This window comes from Haliaeetus leucocephalus, unplaced genomic scaffold, assembly GCF_000737465.1.
Source record: "Haliaeetus leucocephalus isolate CR32 unplaced genomic scaffold, Haliaeetus_leucocephalus-4.0 Scaffold214, whole genome shotgun sequence".
NCBI lineage: Eukaryota > Metazoa > Chordata > Aves > Accipitriformes > Accipitridae > Haliaeetus > Haliaeetus leucocephalus.
This window is the reverse complement of record NW_010972650.1, coordinates 348,885-367,464: the sequence shown is the minus strand read 5'-3', so window position 1 is coordinate 367,464 and position 18,580 is coordinate 348,885. Positions and strand designations below refer to the sequence as shown.

Sequence of the window (18,580 nt, the reverse complement as noted above, 5' to 3'; positions counted from 1 at the left end):
CCTCGAGAAACGGGCCGTGAAGCGCCCCGGGGGGGGGGGGAGCGGCAACGGCGGGCGGCCCCGGGGCCGGACCGGAGGGGAGGCTCGGAGGCTCCCCCCCGCCCCCGTTCGCCCCTCAGGCGGCGCGGAGGCCTTCTGTGGAGGCCGTGGCGGGCTCTCCGCCCGCGGTGTCTCCCGAGGCTCTTTTTGCGTGGAAAGGGAATTTTGTGTAACCCTGGAAAACCTGTCCCGGGAAACCTCTCTGTGTCTGTCACGACATACGGAAACCCGTAGGGCTTCTCTCTCCCTTGGCTTTGAATCCCGAGAGGGTCCTCCAGTGCTAGCGGTACCTGATGCTGAGGTAGTGCAAGCAGAAAGTCTGGGGAATTCACTTTTTATTTCTCTGCCTGTCCAGGAGAACCTTGGCTGGGCGAGTGAAAGACAACTGGCTGCTGCTGCTCTGCAGTTGGTTTGCTTGTGTTGCTGGTCTCTGCCTTTATTGTACTTTCCTCGCGAGTTCATGGCTGAGGAAATAGGACTTGTTCACATGGCCTAGTATATTATTCAACAATTTGTGGATCCCCTGCATCTCGGGCATGACAGAAGTGCATGCAGATCATCATATCTGCCCATAAACAGGTGTAATAAAGTACTTCTCATTTACTTGAGTATCCATAAACATACAATAATAACTTTTCCCTGGGGCAGAGGTTTATCCTTGCCATGATGTGTATCTCTTACAGCCACACGCAGGGCAGACTGTGTGGGTGACATAGATACTAATTAGTAAAGCAGCTTATTTAGGAAAACTGTTAGGTGAGGCAGACCGAGACACCTTGTATTCCTGTTCAGGTAGTTCATTAAAGATTGATTTAATCTTAAATTTCTACACTGAAAGAGCAGAAGTCTTTTTAAGCATGAAAAGGGCTGTAGGACTAAAGCGGGTAGGAATCAGGTTGGTTTTGTTTTGTGGGTTTCCTGCAAGAAGTGTGAATTCTCTTGAGCTTTCAGAAATTAAACAAGAGGAGGGCACTGGGGTGAAGTAAAAAAAGATAGGTGAATTGTGGAGAAAAATGAAGCAGGTCAGCAGGGTAGGAGAGAAATTTGAGAAGCACTCTTTTTCTCAAATCTTCTCTTTTTGCCCTTGGGGGGGGGGGGGAAGCTTCAGAAAACTACTGGCAGGTCAAACCAGTGCAGAGGACCCAGGAACACATGTGGCAGTGCCAAAAATCTCGTCTCAGCTTGGTGTGCTACTGCTAGTCTTGGCCAAATGTTCATACTTGCCAGCAGACAAGGAAAGGAAGTTGTGGGACGGAATGATCCCCCTGAAAGGGATATTGTGGGAAGGTCTCCTTTCTTTCCAAGCCTTGTTTAGTCCAGGTGTCTTAGTCTGGGGAAGAATTGCAAAAGATTCTCTGTGCTCTGGAGTATGAGATGTTAGGAGAGATACAGCGCGTCCTACTGCACCTAGCAATGTAGTCCTCCCGGTAGCAATTTGCTTTTTCCTGATAATGTCTACCTGGTCTGTGAAATTTCTTTTGCAGTGTTAATTTAGGGAGGAGTAAAATGACAAATTAGGTTGTCCGCCTACACAATAAAACCTAGAGACCATGGCCTAGTTCCTGAGAGGGTTGTTTCTTTTTTTCAGCTGTGTCTTTGCTATAGTGTGTCTTAATGGTGGTATCCTGAAGTAAAAGCAGATTGTGAAAGCAACATCCAGGGCAGTTAGTATGTGTGTTTTAAAAGACCCTATTTTTTAAGAAATGCTTTTCTTTTTCCTCCTGCCACTTGGAACATGTCACAAAAGTTCAGATTTGTCTTAATAAAATCCCATTGTGCATATACCCTGATTCAGGCTTTGGGGATGATTGTGTCAAATGTCTTCCTTGACACGCATTTGGCAGTTGGACTTGATGACTCAGAACTTGAATTATATACTTGTGCAGCTCTTTTGTTTTAGCTTCGTTTCTTTCTTTTCTTTCTCCTTTTGCTGTAGATTTTCAGCGTGAGGAAGTGCTTTTGTGACACTGACAGTTGTAATGCTGACACATATTTCTGTTAGTGAATGTTCCTATTTAACCTTTGCATCATGATGTTGGTAAAATATTCATTAGGCTGACTGACCGTGGGAAGTATATGACTGTAGAGATCAGGCAAGACTCATAGAGGAAGGTAAAGTCCTGACTCCATGGTAGGGGGGTGGATTTTTGTGCAGGCAAGATAAAGAAGGACTTCTGACCACTAGTTTGTTGGTTGTTTTCTTGATTATACTTGCTGTTATTTCTCCTTACACATCTGGTCCCACTGCAGGCGCAAAAAAATTTCCCAGGTATCTGCAAAAACCTGGAGCCTGATATTCATATGATGTGTTTATAATTACACTGGAATGCCCTTCAGTAACAGGTATATTTGTTACTCTACAGGTCTGAGGAAGGATCTGCGGCTTGTGCTCAAGCTGGGGGGGGGGGGGGGGGAGAAAAAAAGTGATGTCTGTCTGGAAAATTAGGGACAGTTGTGGGATGAGGTGGTTTAATCTTAACACTGTGAAACTGAGAGATTATGGAAAGACGAACTCTTACTTTGAGTGCATACTTTTTAAATCTTACTATTTCGTAGATTGTTCTTCCTTTTCAGAGCTGTAATAGGAAGTCACCAGACAAACCTGAATGTTCCATAAAGAAGGATTCTGCCTTTGGGTTTGTGAAGTACAACATGCCTGAGAATTACTTGTTATAACATATGAGTCCATGTACTTGAAAATTGCTGTTGGTTTCAAAATCAGTCTGTCTATCTTAATAACTAGTGTGAAAAAGGTAGCTTGGTAGGTATGACTTAAGCCAATGAGCAGATACCTGTTCAGAAAAGTGTAATATAAGTATTTAAGTGATGATAATTCCTTGCTGGGAAGGTGTGGCAGTAAGTTGACCTTGGGAATAGTTGCTGCAGTTAGGATTTCTGTGGCATCATAAAATAATTTAGATTAAAAGGGACCTTGTCCAATCCACTCCTCAAAGCAAGGCCAATGTTTTAGTCAAGTCAGGTTGCTCATGGCCTTGTGCTGTGCAGTTTTGAATATGCCCAAGAATGGAAATCCTGCTATGTGGGCAGCCTTTTTTTGGTGCTTAACTGTTATTGCTATGCAGATTTTTTTCTCTGGGGGATACAGTGCAAAACTTGCACATCTGAAAACCTATTCTGGGGCCAAAAATAAAATGCCGTAGAGGTTTTAAGTGTGAGTTTTCCTTAATGGATACCTAAAGGAAATAGCATGTCATCTTGCTATTTTTCTGACTGACAACAGGATTGATCACTTTATATTCCACTGGCAAGGTAGTAACTGGACAAAGCAATTGGACCAGGACTGTTCAGTGGACTCATGAGCGTGAGCCAGCCGTGCCCAGCCCAGGTAAAAACACCTTGCATGGCTAGTCAGGAAGCCCTGTGGAAGGACAGTTGTCACTTGCAGTTCCATTGCACAAAACCATTACTTGCAGAGTTAGAGAAGCTACATTATAGCGTTGGGTTAGACTTCCTTAAAAGTGATGAAATCCATTGCTGCCATCCTTTTTCCTTCCTGTTCCTGTGACTGGGGCTACCTCCATTGTTGTGACTTGTCTGTTTGTGTTGATGTCTGTCTGCTTCTGTGCACCTAGAAATATTTGTGGGTTTTTTTTTTTGTTTGCTCTTTGGTCACCTGCATGATTGACTGAGTAACTGGAGTCCTGTGCTCTATCTGTAGCCTGTGGTTTACTCTTGATTTTTATTTTTTCCCTAATTTCTGGAAACGTGTATTTTTTTCCCTAAGCCTGCTAGTGAGGGAAGCCTACTGTTGAGGAATAGTTTCATGCAAAGATTATTCCCCCCCCCAGTCTTTAGGTCCCCAAATGAATTATTTCTGCATATTTTTTTTCGGAGGAGATGCCATTTCTTCTTTCCTTGATGCTTCAGGTTTTGAATTCTAGAATAATGCCAAAACTTTGCATGGATCACTGTGAGCTTTCTTAACCGTTCCTTCTTTTCTTTACTTGGTCTTGAAACAAAAGAAGGCTGTCCTGAATAATAAATTAATTGAATGTGCAGATTTTTAGATTTTTCATGTTTCCTGTCTTACATGAGGAAACTGACATAAACTGAGTATCTTCAGGCCAGGATATTTTTTAATAGACCTATAAGCACTGTGTCCCAGAAAATGAAATAAAAATATTTGGCATCCTGTAATTGCACATGTGTACTTCTTTGCTGTTGTTGTGGTATATCCTGTAGGAAAGAAGAGTATAAAGATGTACGCTTTTATGGGGGCCTAGCCAAATGTTTCATAACATCACAACATGATTTCAGGCTGGTGGTCTAGATTATAGAGGAAGCAGTGAGCCTTTTGAGCCAGGCTGAAAGGAAATAACTCTTTCCTTTTTTTCTTTTTTTTTTTTTCTTTTTAAAGCTATGACTGTTGAAATGAACAGGACATATGAAGAAATGGGGCAGGACAGTGAGACCTGGGGCCACAGTGTATTACTTGTTCAGTATTTTCTGAGAGCAGGGGAGTTCCTTTAGGATTAGTCATGAGCTGATCTGTAATTCTCAAGGGGAAAACCCCACAACCTGTGTCTGTTCTTAAATGCAGTGATAGCTGTTTGTTACCGAAGTACTAACAGTGTACTCCCAAGAATGATTGCTGTTGGAACGCTTAAAGTCATGATTCTCCTGAATTTTAATCTTTCCTTTTAAACACAAGGAGAAATGGTAACAAATGTAGTGGTTGGAAAAAGCAGCATTTCATGCTTGATGGCACTCTGACTTTGCTAAATGGAACACATGTGTAATTTGTTGTCTTCAATTCAGTAGTCTCTGAAACAATCTCTCTTTCAAAGCAGAATAGATTTAATGATGCAAATGTGTCCTTTTCAAAATCGGTTTTGAGAAACAGGTTCTTTGCGCGCTCTCTCTTTCTTTAAATAATTGATTAAAAAATAATAAAAATTGCTCCTTGAAACCCCTCTTTCTTGCCCACCAACAGGACAGAAAACAACTCGCGTGTTCAGGTAACGCATCCATTTTCCTTAGAATGGTGTGCCCATTTTGACACACAGGTACAGCAAAACCTAATAATTTTTGAATGTGTATATATGCATTTTAGTTGCAAAACCAGTTTTATTTTCAGAGTGTCTGTACTATAAAATTCACAATGTGTTAGGTCAGCTTTTGGAATACATGGTGTATACAGGGCTGAGTGAAATACTGAGATCTTGGGTGTTTCAGACTGAAAGACTTCTTACAGCTGCCTCACTCTCCCGAAGGAAACAAGCCACTTTATTTTTCCTGAAGACACAAAAAAACCGCAAAACTGTGTGTCTTTTAGGACCTGTGTCACTGCAACTTCCCTTTTTTCTGAGCTATGCGACACCAAGGCACATTCTGGAAATAAGGCATTTTGTAGGGCTACAAAGGCTCTAGCATTTATGTTCGCAGAGGACTCCTATCAGTGATCTATTATTTTATTTCTGAGTAATGAGAATCACCCTGGGGGAACACATTCTGATCGTTACAAGCCAAGGACATTAAGATTCAATTTTTCATTTTAGACGTGTGTACTGTCTGCAATTACCATTTGGACTAATAAAAGATATTCCTTCACCTGTGAAGTTTCTTTAAGCAAAGTGAGTGGGGATCTTCAGAAGCTTTTTGGATAGGTTTTGCAGTTTGTGACAAGTCAGGGTGCTTGTGATGTAGGAGGGAAATAGATACCTTGTTTTTAATCTATCTCTTTCTTCTGAACTCTTTCAGGTTTATTGCCAAGCCGTGTGCCATAAACCTTGGCATTCAAGACAGTGGACCTCACAGAGCCCAGCCCAATGCAATTTTAGAAAAAGTGTTTACATCCATCACTAAGGTGAGTCATGCTTCAAATTCTGCTAGAAACAGAGGCTTATAAGTAAGAGTATAGGAGGACTTTTTGCTTCCACTTTTCTAGTTTGAGAAATGCATTTTGCACTGTGCATGCACAATGAGTGTGCTCTTTCTTATTTTGTCTCTGGCATGTCCTTCTTGCACAGTAAATTCTCTTTATGGCTGACCTGTACTTTTGTGCACAGAAGAATATTTTTTTGAATAAAAAAAATGTTGTCTTTCTAAAAAGGTACGAGGCTTCTTCCTTTAGTTGCCTGCCTTTGTCCAAATTGTAACTCCTGTAACAGGTGGTAACTGTTGGCTTAACAAGAAATTTCCCAGTATCTTTGTATTGGAAAAGTGCTACTCTTTTCCTTGAGATCTGTTCTTTGCTGGTTTTATTGGCCAGTTGGGTCAATGCCTTCCTCTTATTTTTGCCATCTACTGTGGAATTGGACAACAGCTGTCAACAGAGGAAGTCAATTATTTAAGGAAAGCGTTCAGTCAATGGAAGTGTGTCCTGATAAAGGGTAGGACATTTAATGTTGACAGTAGGTGTTTCTTTTGATTGTTTCATGGCCTTTCTTTCACTTAAGCTGACAGTGCTTCTTCACTTCAGAATTACAGAATTCCACACTGTCTGTACTCTGTTGAATGTTGACAGTGAAATCCACGCAGACAGCATGATAGATTTTCATTAAAGATAATGAAATGGAAGGTTTTATGTTCTGATTTGGTGATGCTGAACTTCATTCTGAGTGGAGCAGATAAAGTGCTCAGTGAATGGAAGAGAAATTCTATAAAAACCTTACTAAAACTTGCCTCATGGGAACATTAAAGTTTTGAGGTATTTGGAATGACGTGTGAACTGAAAAGTCCCTATGATTTGATGCTGTTTCTGGGGAGGACTTTTATGTGGGGGATGTCCTTGAAATTAACGTTTAGGAAACCCATGAGGGCGCATGCTGTGCAAAATTTATCTAGCTTATGAAAACAGAGCTGCATTTAACTGTGCCAGTATGCTTATGTCTGCTGTTGGATTTGGAGAATCAGAATGTAGGGTGTCACTGATGCAGGGGAAAGATTTCATTGCTGTTCTGAAATTGGAGCTGTGTAAATTCTCCTTTGAGGCAGGTACACTTGCAATGCAGAAGTGTCAGGTAGCTGGAACCATTAAAGCCTAGTAAAGTGCAGAGAGATCTGTTTGTGATGGAATTACAGGAAAGTCATGGTCTCAATACTGAAAGTCAATGACAGAATATTCTGCTTTTCAGTTGAAAAGTCTGATGACTTTTTATTAAATCAGCATTCTGCTTAGTTTTTTTGGGTTTGTATGTAACTCAAGTAGTAAAATGCGTTTATCATCTTTCAGTTGTAAGAGCTCCCTGGCAGAGCTTGTTAAAAGGACACTGGTCTGAAACTAACGTGGCTTATCTCACCACTGGGCCATTTTAGAGGTAGTTATCAGGTTTTGTTCACTTTGTCTCTTATAAATCCATTTATGTCATTATTCAAACAAATAAACTGCCAGTAGTTTCCAGTCAGAGAACAGTGATATATTCTTTATCATATAATTATTATTTCAGTTTTCAAATTTAATTTTATTTCTAAACTTTGGTAATGGAAATAATGCCATCTGTACAATGCCTTTTTGGAATATAGAAATATCTAGTGTGTTAAACCAGCTCTTTAAAGTTTCCTGAAACTTGCAGTGAGTAGCAACCCTTAAATTCAGCTTTGATCTTCCTGAGTTCTGGACTGTTTGAATCGATGTGCAAGTTTTAACAGGTAGGACAAGACAGCATTAAAAGCTCCTCCCCCCAAATTAAGAAACAGAACAATTGCATTCTTTGTCATAATGTGCTGTCAAATGATGAAATAGATGAGGAACTGTTAAACCAAAAGCATTCTGAATAATTAAGTGATTAGTGGCTTATGAAGGTTAAACTTGAATGAACATTTGTGGCAATGGGTTCCTGCTTCTAGTCTATACTTAGTGCCTTCCTAGTGTGTGGGTTTTGTTATCTGTGCATCATTTCTGTCATAGTACAGAGGGGATCTCAGACCAAAAGTAGGTTGAGAAGTAGGAGAAATGACACTTGTTTCATTTTCCTTCAGTCTCCCGATGGAAGAAGGTTAGAAGGCTTGTCAAAGCAGCTAGACTGGGATGTTCGAAAGATCCAGCGCTGGTTTCGTCATCGGAGGAACCAGGACAAACCCACCACCCTCACTAAATTTTGTGAGAGCATGTATGTTTGTGCAGAGGCCAAGATGTGGCTTCATCTTAAAGCTCCAGCTGTATGTTCTCTCTTCTAACTGAAACTGTGGTCAGCTGCTAATTTAAACTAGTTGGGGTTGGCTGGTGGAAGATAAATTCTTATATAAGCACATGAAAAGTTAGGAGGGCTTTTTAGAACTCGGTATTCTAAAATATTTTGTATATGTACATGAGAGACCAGGACACGTGTACAGGACTTATTCCTGTCAATGATGAGCAGCTTTAGATAGTGGACCAAGTCCTTAATGCAAACATAGCACTTCAGTGTGCATGTATGTGCATGTATGCATATGCACAACTTCAGTAATTATACTGAAGACAAGTCTGCTGTCTGCACAGTTATGTTGTAGACCAGCATTTGTTCCCAGACAGAATGACCTTATGGCTTACATGATGATGTATACAGACACTTCTTGGATTCCTGTTCTTTTCATTTCAGTTCATTCTTTTGTTCTTTGTTTCTTTCTGAATGCTTGCAGTTACCTCTGTTAGTGTAGTAGCATCTGAATATTTTTTCCTGACTTGTTATTTCTTCTGTGCTGGTTTCTTTCCTTTCCAGTAACTTTCTTCATATTAATTCTTCCCCCCAGTATGGTTTTGTCTACTTAAAGCCACAAGGTAAGAGGGACAAATACATATATTAGGATACCTTCTGGATAACAATGACTTATCTTGTTATTGTATATTAAAGCATATGAATGATGCATGTTCACTCTGAACTTTATTTCAAACTTGGCTGTTTATGCAAATTTGTGTGTGGTGTGAAAACTCTTAAATAGGTTTATCCTTACATGAAATGTTTACAAATGAAGGATTACCATTTGGGGGTGAAAGCTTTTCAGGTGTCAGAATTGGGTTTTTTCACAATTGTTCCAGTTTTTGTTACAAATGTTAGCCAGAAGCTATTTCTATTTAATAAGTTTAATTTTTGCTTCTTTTTCCAGGTGGAGATTTACATTTTATTTAAGTATATTTTTTTATGGAATCAGGTTTCTCTGGACGGTGAGTTGGTCTGTCATCCCTCTCCCCCTTGTTGTTCTGTGTGGCATGCAGCTGGGTTATGGCTGTCCTGCTGAAATTTAGGGAGTTTGACTACCAGTGTCACTTCCTCAGTGCTTACACCTAGCTTAAAACAAGGGGGCTTTAGCAGTGATAGTCATCTTTATGTTCCCATATTTGAGATCCTGGGGCTTCTGTTTAAGGACCTTCTTTACACTATAGGAAAGCTTGTATACAGATCTGTCATTATGGAAATATTAGAATCTTATGTTACCCCAGAATGGGACAGAACTGGGTTGGTGGTTTGGTTTTTTTTTTTGCTGTGGAGAGCTGCTTATTTTTTTATCCCTCTTGAAGGGATACAGATTCATCTCTTTGGGTCTTTATTATTATTAGAGCTGTGTGATTATTCTTTGAATTTCCATTGCAGTATAACTTGCCTTTGACTGCAGAAAGATTCTTTTAAATCACTGGGATGTTTTACAATAAATTTAGCTTGAATGGTAGAATCAAGATAAAATTTCAGTGAAGCAGTACTGTAGTGGTCAACTGCCTTAGATGATAGGGAAGAAAAAACCCAGTAGAATAATAACTTATCTTTTTCCCTTTAGTCACCCTGGTTTTGGGACACACGACAGTGCTGGTACAACTACCCTTTTCAGGTAGGAGATAAACTTACTAGCTTCCAACTTTTTGCACAATTTCAGTTTTTATTTTTTGTTGGTGATAGCAGATTGAAACTCAGTAGACTTGAGTGCTTCTCATTATTCTGCGGGGTGGATGCTGCACAGGTTGCAACCTGGTAAGCTTTCTCGTGAGTGAATGGCCATCCCTTTTGGAAGGCACAAAGATGACATTTGCTCTGTGTCTTCAGATCCTGGTTAGATTCATGAACAGCAGTGTTTCCTCAGAGAGAACTGACTCAGTTCATATTCATTTTATGTTTATTTGCTGCTGAGATTATAAAAAGTGAAAAAAAGGCATAAAATTATACTGATAATTTATTTACAGTGTTATTTTCATTATGCAGCAAGTATGATTGTATAGAGGCCAACCAGTCTCTCAGTGCCTGGTTTTCCTAATCTAAGAGGCAGCAGTATGAGTTTAAATATTGACAAGGGGATCTTACTCCTTTTGAATAAAGCTCAAACACACAAGTATGTTTGTGTGACTAAGCCGAGAATAAGACGTCTGTTGCTTAAGCTTGTTTTTACTAAACCTTAATTCTGGATCTTTTAACGTATGCCTCAGCATTCTGGAGGAGCAGAGTGGGATGAGAAGGAAGGAAGGAAAAGTTTTCATGTAAATTTTAAAGTACTTTGTCTTCTAACTGTGCTATCTTTGTTTGTTTTCCAGCCTCTAACATCCAGGCTTTATTATTACTATATCTTGGAGCTGGCCTTCTATTGGTCTCTCATGTTTTCTCAGTTTACAGACATTAAACGGAAGGTGAGATTAACCAGAATTGCACTAACCACTTTGCTGAATAGATAGGACTAACAAAAAGTGAGTGTGCTTGGTCAGTAAAGCTAAAGCATAGTAATAACTGTATTTTCTTCCTCATTCACATCTTTGTGTAGCCTACCTCCTTCTGTAATCGCTACCCAGTGCTGGGGAAAAGGGAGGAGCAAGCCTGATACGCAACCTGGTATATCCTTGAGAGTCCCTTTCACCTTCCAGGGGAAAGAACAGAATCACTCAATACCTCCCAATAAAAAGTTATCAAGTCATTGTGTAAAAATAGATTTAATTAGAAGGCTTGCAAGAAGACATGAAAATGAGATGCTCAAAGCAGTACCTTGCTGAGCCGGGTGAGAAAATGGCAAACACTAAAGTAATAATAAATGTTTTTTTTAAAGTAATTTTTCATCTGTGTGTGTAGCAGAATGATGACTGGTCGCAATTGCTGGAATCTAATTCTGTTGCACTATGTTCTAGAACTTGGCTTATTGTTGCTGTTGGAAAACAGTTCATAGTAAATCATGGTTTATTGCTTCTGTTACACAAACTGTGAAGTAGCAAATTATCCCAACTCTTGCACTGACTGTTCAAAAAGAAAAGTTTGCCTGGGATTTTTTTCTGCACTGAAATATTAGCAGGTGAGGCACTACAGAGTATCTTGGAGCTGCAGAAAGGGAGTGATTAACAGCATCTGTGATACTGTTTATAATGTTTAATTTCGTACTCTGACTTTAACAAAGTGAATTACATTCCCCACTGCAAGCATGGTAAGGTACATTGACATGAAAGTGTTGTACCCAGGGAGCTAAACTGGAAAACAGCCTGAATGTATGCGCATTGTAAACATTTTTTTAATAAAGTGGCCTAGTTCTTCCTGTTGGGTTATCTTGTGTTCTATGCCTGCTATGCTCTGGCAAGCTTTTGCACACTGACAACAGTAACAGCAGTGTACTTAAAATTTGTGCCAAGAGCTGAAAGGACTAGCAATATGGCTGTAAAACCAAAAGGAGGCAAAAATAAGGGCCATATGTTGTCCTGTCAATCTTTTCAGTGGGGTCTGTAGGCATACTTATCTTTACCTTGCATGTGTGTGCCAAAGAGACTGTGCTGTGCCTGTGTATGCAGAGTTCTGACTTCACAGGAGCACAAATGCTGTGAGAGACCTTTCTGGAACCTTTCGTGATGATTGTTGATGTTGTGTGATAAGCTGTGCTTTACATAAAGTAGAGTCAGAATCTGAACTGAAGTAATCCTATGAGCCCAGTTAGTCAGTTTTGTGGCTCTGTTCCAAACCTTTGTATTTGTTTGACAGCCAAAGAATCTTCGTTCATTTTTTTTTTTTCTGTTTCCAGGACTTCCTGATCATGTTCGTCCATCATTTGGCTACAATTGGACTCATTACATTCTCTTATATGAATAATATGGTGCGGGTTGGAACTCTGGTGCTGTGCCTTCATGATGCATCAGATTTCCTTTTAGAGGTGAGTTTCCTTTCAAATCTTTGTGTACCTAATGCTAGTGTGGTCTCAGGAGAGCGAGCTGACTTTCCCGTTCTTGATAAAGTGTGTTAAATACGCCATAAAACTTGGACCACTGATCCTGCCTTGTCAGCTTTTCCTCATAACTGCTGTAGTGCTGAGAATAATCCCTAAATGTTCCAAACTCCTCACAAATGTGATGGCTTGAGGGTTTTTGAAGCTCTATAGCTTGGTAATTACATGAGTGCACAAAGGGAATAATATTCTCATGTTTCTTGTCTCTTTTAGGCTGCAAAGCTAGCCAATTATGCCAAGTACCAACGTCTGTGTGATGCTTTCTTCATGCTCTTTGGTGTCGTATTCATTGTTACACGGTTGGGCATTTATCCTTTCTGGTAAGCACCTTGAGCTGTAAGGTCTTGTTTGTTCTTCCAATCCTTTAAGCAAAGCCTTTGTATTTAGACTTCTTGCAAGCATTCCAGCCTGTCCTTCAAGGCAGCCTGAAGTTGTAGACAACCCAAGTACTGTTTGGAGCAGTATGTTCAACTAGGCATATGAAGAAACCTCTCAACAGTCAGCTGAGGGAGTGTGAAAAGTGACTAGCATCCTAATGCACAGCTGGCCTCTCTCCTGTTACTGCAAAGTGATGACAGTGCTTATAGCTGGAGCCAAGTCAGCTGGTATCTGCTCTGAAAGGCTTGAAGGGTTGTTTGCTTCTCTTAAGAAGTTTTGGAAATAGTTACAAATGAGGCATGGTCTCTTGAGGTAAATTTGATTTTTGAGTATCTGGCTTAGTCATCATTGCAGTTTCTGATTCTTATGACACTCATGTCCTATCTTTGTGTCGTGACTGTTCAGAGCCTGAAATAGGTCTTAAGTTTCTTGGGAGGTAAAACCCTGGCTAAATGGCTTATAGCTAATCACCCTATAATGAGATTCCTTCTCACCTCAATAGGTCAGGCTTGGCGAGGTTCTTCTGTTGATGGGCTGTTATCCACTTCTTGTTTCTGTTGAAAGAGTGTGGTGAAAATTTGGTTACACTGATTATTACTCAGGTTATTTTGGTTTTACTGCATATATTTATTTCCTAGGCAATGGGCAGCTTGCATTCCCGTTCTTTTTGGGTGTCTTGACGGTAGGCAGAAACAATACTTATGCTTTGGTATCAGGGTTGCAATTACAGCTCTTGCTTGTTTTCCAGTAAATGCATCCAAGGAGTCTGGATAAGGAAGAGCTTTAATTCTTATGTCTTCATAGGCTCCTTCCAGTGACAGATGAGAGAGTTGTCATTGTTTTTATAGCTGTTGTCTGTCACAAGGTGATGCTTTTGCATCATGCAATTGCTCAGCAGTCCTGTAAATCTTTAATGTATTTTCCACTGGCTGTAATGTAATTCATCAACTTTGTAGAGAAATCTGGCAAGCTTGCAGCAGTATTGCAGACCCTGTGGTATTTCACGTATATTCCCTTCCCTAATTAGTAGTATAAAACATCAACAGATCTCTGGGATTGCATTTAATTAACCCATAAACTGGCTCTGAGTTAGATGTTTCTATAGCTCCATTTTGGGGGACTTGGGTTCTTCTTTGAAAGGCTTGTTTTTCTTGTGAAATGTTAAAAGCTATGTGAAATTAATGATGTCTTTAAAGGTCTCTCCATACCTCTCTACTTCATAAAATCTAAAGTGTTTATTAAATTACTTAAGTACTGGCAATAACTCCCAGCGACAAGAACAGCAAAACAGTAATGAAAGAAAGCACAAAGCTTTGTCCGTAAAGCAGTTTCTAGTCCTCCAGCTTGGCAGGAGGAATCTATAAAGATCTGAGGGAAGAGAATAGCGCACAAGGAGGGAGGCCTGCTGGGAGCAAAATTCCTTCCTGATCTTTAAATATTGGTGAAGACTGCCCAAGTATGAATGTGTTAACAGTTGTTTTGATGACCAGTGCAGCTTGACATCACTTCCTGTAAAACTGTTACAAATGCTCATGCTTTTGAGAAGGAAATTGGCAGCAGATCTGTATGTGTAACCAAATTGCAGAACATTCACATCTTCTCCTGTTTGTTGCTCAGTTCAAATGTTTCTAATTAGCTTTAGTCTGTCTCCTAACTCTGGCAAGAGACTAGCTGCATTGCCACTCTGACAGAGGCAAAGCAACAGATGCTTAAATGAGATACAAACTGTTGTGCATCTGGCCAGTCATTTTAATTTAGAGCTGGAAGCCATGTTACCAGCACAGCCGATCTGTAATGTGTTCTGGATCTCTTTTAGGATTTTGAATACAACCCTATTTGAAAGCTGGGAGTTGATTGGTCCTTATCCTTCATGGTGGCTATTCAACGGGCTTTTGATAACCTTGCAGATGTTGCATATCATCTGGTCTTATCTCATCATTCGCACTGCCTACAAGGCCCTCATGCGGGGAAAGGTAAGATTCTGGTGATAGTTTTGGGTCCTCTTTCCTACAAGCCCTGTTAAGCAATCATGAGAAACTGGGCTCTTCAGTTAGGGCTGGTACTAGTTCTCAAGGAGCTTGCATCAGGAGTGCTTTGTAGAATGGTGGTTTTTTCACCTTGGTTGCTCTGCAGACTTGAGTTGCCAGGTGTATGCAAAGGCAGGGATGCTTTCTTCTCTGTTCTGGTCATGCAGGGAAATAACACCATTTTCCAGTATGTTCAGATGTTGTAATAATAGTGCTGATGACAGACTTGTTACGTACTTTGGACTTTAAGGTAGCAGTCGGCTCTTTTTTGAACAATCATACAGGATGTTTTCCAACTTTCCAACTTCAGCTGGTTCTTGGGATGTGATGAGGGTTATGCATCTTCCACTTGTTAGCACTAACACAGGTTTCTCGCTGTCAGTGCAGGCCAGACATTGAGCCTGCAGCATGCAGAGGAGAAAGGGTTATCAGAAATGTAGTAGAGTTTGCTGGTTGTCACGGGCTAATGGGGTGCAGTCTCGCCCAGTGTAGGAACTAACTTGACACCCAGCCTACCCATCAAGAGAAGCCATTTCCTTTGCAGCTACCAGAGAGCTACAGTGGATTTCATAGCACAAATGCTTTTTCTTTACCAGGTATTTGGTATTCTGATCGGAGTTTCTCTTATGACTCTACTTTTTGTGTTTGACTTCTTAGCTGCCCCTACGCTTGGAATGTAACCTTGAAAAATATTTATATCATAGTTGTCTGTGGCAGTGATGGTGTGGGGAAGGCATGTTTCAGAGTATGCACAAGATCTTTTTCATCTGTTCCCCACAGCTGCTACTGCAAATGTCTTATTTTCTGGGTCTGCAGCTGTTTCTGTATCCTGGGGTCTACATCTTTTTCCTTTCCTTGGTTATCTCCTGTCCAGGTGACCTAGCCAGAGAAAGGACTGTAAGCTCTGTCTTCTTCATTCTTTTCTCCTTTTCTCTGTGCCAGATTGGAGCTGGACAGTTTCATCCTTTGCATGTAAGTGTGGTCTGTGCTTCTGTTTGTTCACTGAAACACATCTGTGCCTGTTTCAAGGCTAAGACAAAAGCAAAGCTATGGTCTTGAGGCTTTAGATGGCTGGTGCCTTCTCTTAAAGTGTTTCTCTCCCTGGTTGATACAGTGCTGGTTCTGACAGTATGCTGAAATGCAGGTTTTTCCAAAGGTCAAGGCAGTGTCCTGGGGTTTGTTCTTAATCTACTGTCAGCTGGCTGCATGACCTTCACCTTTCTGCTTTTATACGCCCACAGAGATTCTGATATCTGTCTTTAGTGTTCATTAACACTGTGCTGAGTGGAAGAGGACAGGAGAAATGCTATGCTTTTTGCGAAAAGGAGAAGAAGTCACTTGTCCCCCAAATAATGGGAAAAATTTTGAGGTATTTCTGCTTGCTTCCAGTGACTCTGAACTTCCAGACATATTAGGAGAGTGGGGAAGGATATAAAAAGTTCTGGCAACAGACAGAAGCCAGGACATCCAGCAGGCCTGTCAAAACCAATCCTGGAGATCATTAACTTTACCTGGCTTTCTGCCAGATTTTCCCTTGAGTTCAAAAACTTCCTGCCTGGTGCTGTTGGAAAGCCCTAACCCTGACTCAAAGCAAGCAGAGTAGAATGAAATCCTTGGAAAGGTGCTAGCCGCAAAGTGCTTGCACATTGAGTAAATGAGAGCTATTAGTTGCAGAGGCAGAAGTGTGGAGAGCCTGCCTTGGGGTGTGCGAAGCACGGGCCATTCACGCAGTCACTGCTCAGCACTGTTGAGTTTATGGTTCTGGCACCCCGCCACCAACCAAGGTGCTTGTTTGCTGTTAGGGCCGGGCTTGTGATCTGTTCCCTTCACCTTCTGGTGCGGTCGGCTCTGCAGTGCTGGTACAGTGCCCTCCTGTGGCACTCGGAGCAGCTGGCAGCAACGTGCGCCTGGATCTGCTTCCAAAGGTTCAAAATCCCACGTACAAATCAAATTCAGCTGGATTTGCAGTCAGTCTTTTAACTAAAGGCATAACTCTGTAAAGCAGATCTAGATCTCTGGGCTGAGATGCTCCTTCTGTTCCTGACGGGTGTTTGCTGGATTAGATAGTTGTCTTTGTTCTATAGCCCTGTCCAAACTGGCTTTTGCTCATAAATGAGTTCTTGTGTATGAACTGCAAGCTGTGAAAATGGGAGGCACTTTGTGCAAACAGTAATGTGGTAAATATAGCTGGTTATTTTCTAAAATATCAAAGCTGCTCCCTGTAGGACAAAAAGTTCTCTCTAAAACTGATATATACATGTTTTTTTATTCATCATACCCATGGATGATTATGGTGTGAGAAGTTTTTTGATTCAAAACAAATTTGTTGTTTGGAAGAGCAGTCTTTAAGCAATCTAGAATGCAGCTCTTGGAAGACAAGAACAACCAAAGATCTGTAGTGTCCTCTGATCTGGTGAGAGCAAAAAAAGTATAGTGCTTTCACAGATGTACAGAGTTATTTGGAAAATGGAACTCGTATTTACAAATTGTCATTTTCAGTGTCTGTGTCTTGCATTCTGTATGTGATGCCAGGTTCCTCCTTGTGAGTTTGAAGTGATTCAGAATCAAATGTAGAAGCTAAATGTAACTGACTGAAGCTGGTTAATCACATGGGCGCAACCTTCTAACTACTGTTTTCTGTGAATTTTTCAACTCCCCTTCTCCCCTTTCCCCTACAAAATTTCATTTGAAATGTTTAGGTATCAAAAGATGACCGCAGTGATGTAGAGAGCAGCTCTGAAGAGGAGGATGTGACTTCCAACAGCACAAAAGGAGTTTTCAGCACTTCAAGTAACGGCTCCAACCGCATTAATGGCCATGTGGCTAGTGGCCAGTGGACAGAAGAGGAGTAAGGCTGTGGGTTGGCCTTGAGCAGACACGAACTTATCTTTAAATATCTAGATGTGTTGAGCTCCACATTCCCAAGTGATCTTTAATCAAGATACCCCTTCCCCAGAAACCTCCAGCAAATCTGAAATGGGCACAATCCAGACCAGTCAGAGGCTTTGCACAACAGAAGGGATAAAGCCAATGACTAGGGCAAAAACAAAGCTGCAGATTTCACTTTAAGCCATTTTGTACTTAAATCTTAGTCCCATGGATATTTGCAGAGGTGTCTTTGTTTTGTGACAAACTGGTTTTTACTAGGATCAACTCAAGGTGGAACAAGTTTGGACTAGGCTGGCTGCCGACCACAGGAGGGTTACGGTGCCATTTCAGTGATGGTTTGCTCCAGAGCAGGTTCAGCATATCCCCTTGATCTACTCCAGAAGCCACTTAAAGAGCATGGAGAACGCAGGGTCCCGTGGTTCCGTGTCCAAGCTACCCTGATTGTAGCAGAGACTCTTTCTCAGTCCTTCTGTGAGCACTCTGGACTGCAGCCAAGCTTTGAACTGGACTGCGCTACACCAGAACCGTTGTTCTAACTTACCATCGGGGTGCTATATGCTAAGGAGGTTATAGCTTCTCTCTCTGCTGTCACGAGGGACCAGGCCAGCGTTTGCTGCCTATTTTGGTGCTGCAAGCCCCTCTGAAGTCTTGACTACAGCCTTCTGAAAAGGGGGAGGGGGGGTTGTTTATTGCCCCTAAGACAACTGTCACAATACATGCCTTTTAAATTTTTTTTTTTTTTGTTCCTGTTGCAAGTTGTGGTTTTGAAGATGTTTCTAGACCTACTGGATGCGGTTGGCTAAGCTAGGACTTGAGGGTGGACCAGTACTGCTGGGCTGTGTTTAACTTTCCACAAAATAAGATGTTTCAGTCCTGCCTGTCTGTACTCTTAAGACAGAAGTGAATGTTGCTGCTCTCGTTTTGCAACTGTGTGGAGGAGTCACCAGGCTGGAAAGGCAGCCACACTGTGGGCTTTGCTTCTTTTTTTTGTTCGTTTGTTTTTTTTACTCAATGGTACTTGGGGGCAATGGAAGATCTGTGTGTCAATCATGAGCAGAATTTTGGAAAATTCCTGAGTTGTTAGCATTTTATACCATTGTTTACTCTTCTCTCTGATTAAAAGATGCTTCAGA

The 18,580-nt window shown here is 41.1% G+C and overlaps 1 protein-coding gene across 2 annotated transcripts in view; it reads left to right on the top strand.

Moving 5' to 3' along the window:
* Positions 1–18,495, top strand: part of CERS5 (ceramide synthase 5) — an 18,913-nt gene extending 418 nt beyond the window's left edge. Inside the window, exons 2-10 of one of the 2 annotated variants that reach the window (XM_010566512.1) lie at positions 5,761–5,866; positions 7,981–8,111; positions 9,085–9,142; positions 9,751–9,801; positions 10,496–10,588; positions 11,953–12,081; positions 12,367–12,473; positions 14,348–14,504; positions 17,258–18,495. In XM_010566512.1, the coding sequence (XP_010564814.1) occupies positions 5,761–5,866; positions 7,981–8,111; positions 9,085–9,142; positions 9,751–9,801; positions 10,496–10,588; positions 11,953–12,081; positions 12,367–12,473; positions 14,348–14,504; positions 17,258–17,410 (985 nt within the window). In that variant the 3' untranslated portion in view covers positions 17,411–18,495. The remainder of the gene's footprint in view (positions 1–5,760; positions 5,867–7,980; positions 8,112–9,084; positions 9,143–9,750; positions 9,802–10,495; positions 10,589–11,952; positions 12,082–12,366; positions 12,474–14,347; positions 14,505–17,257) is intronic. The other variant, XM_010566513.1, reaches the window with a different exon arrangement.
* Positions 18,496–18,580: the final 85 nt, after the last annotated feature.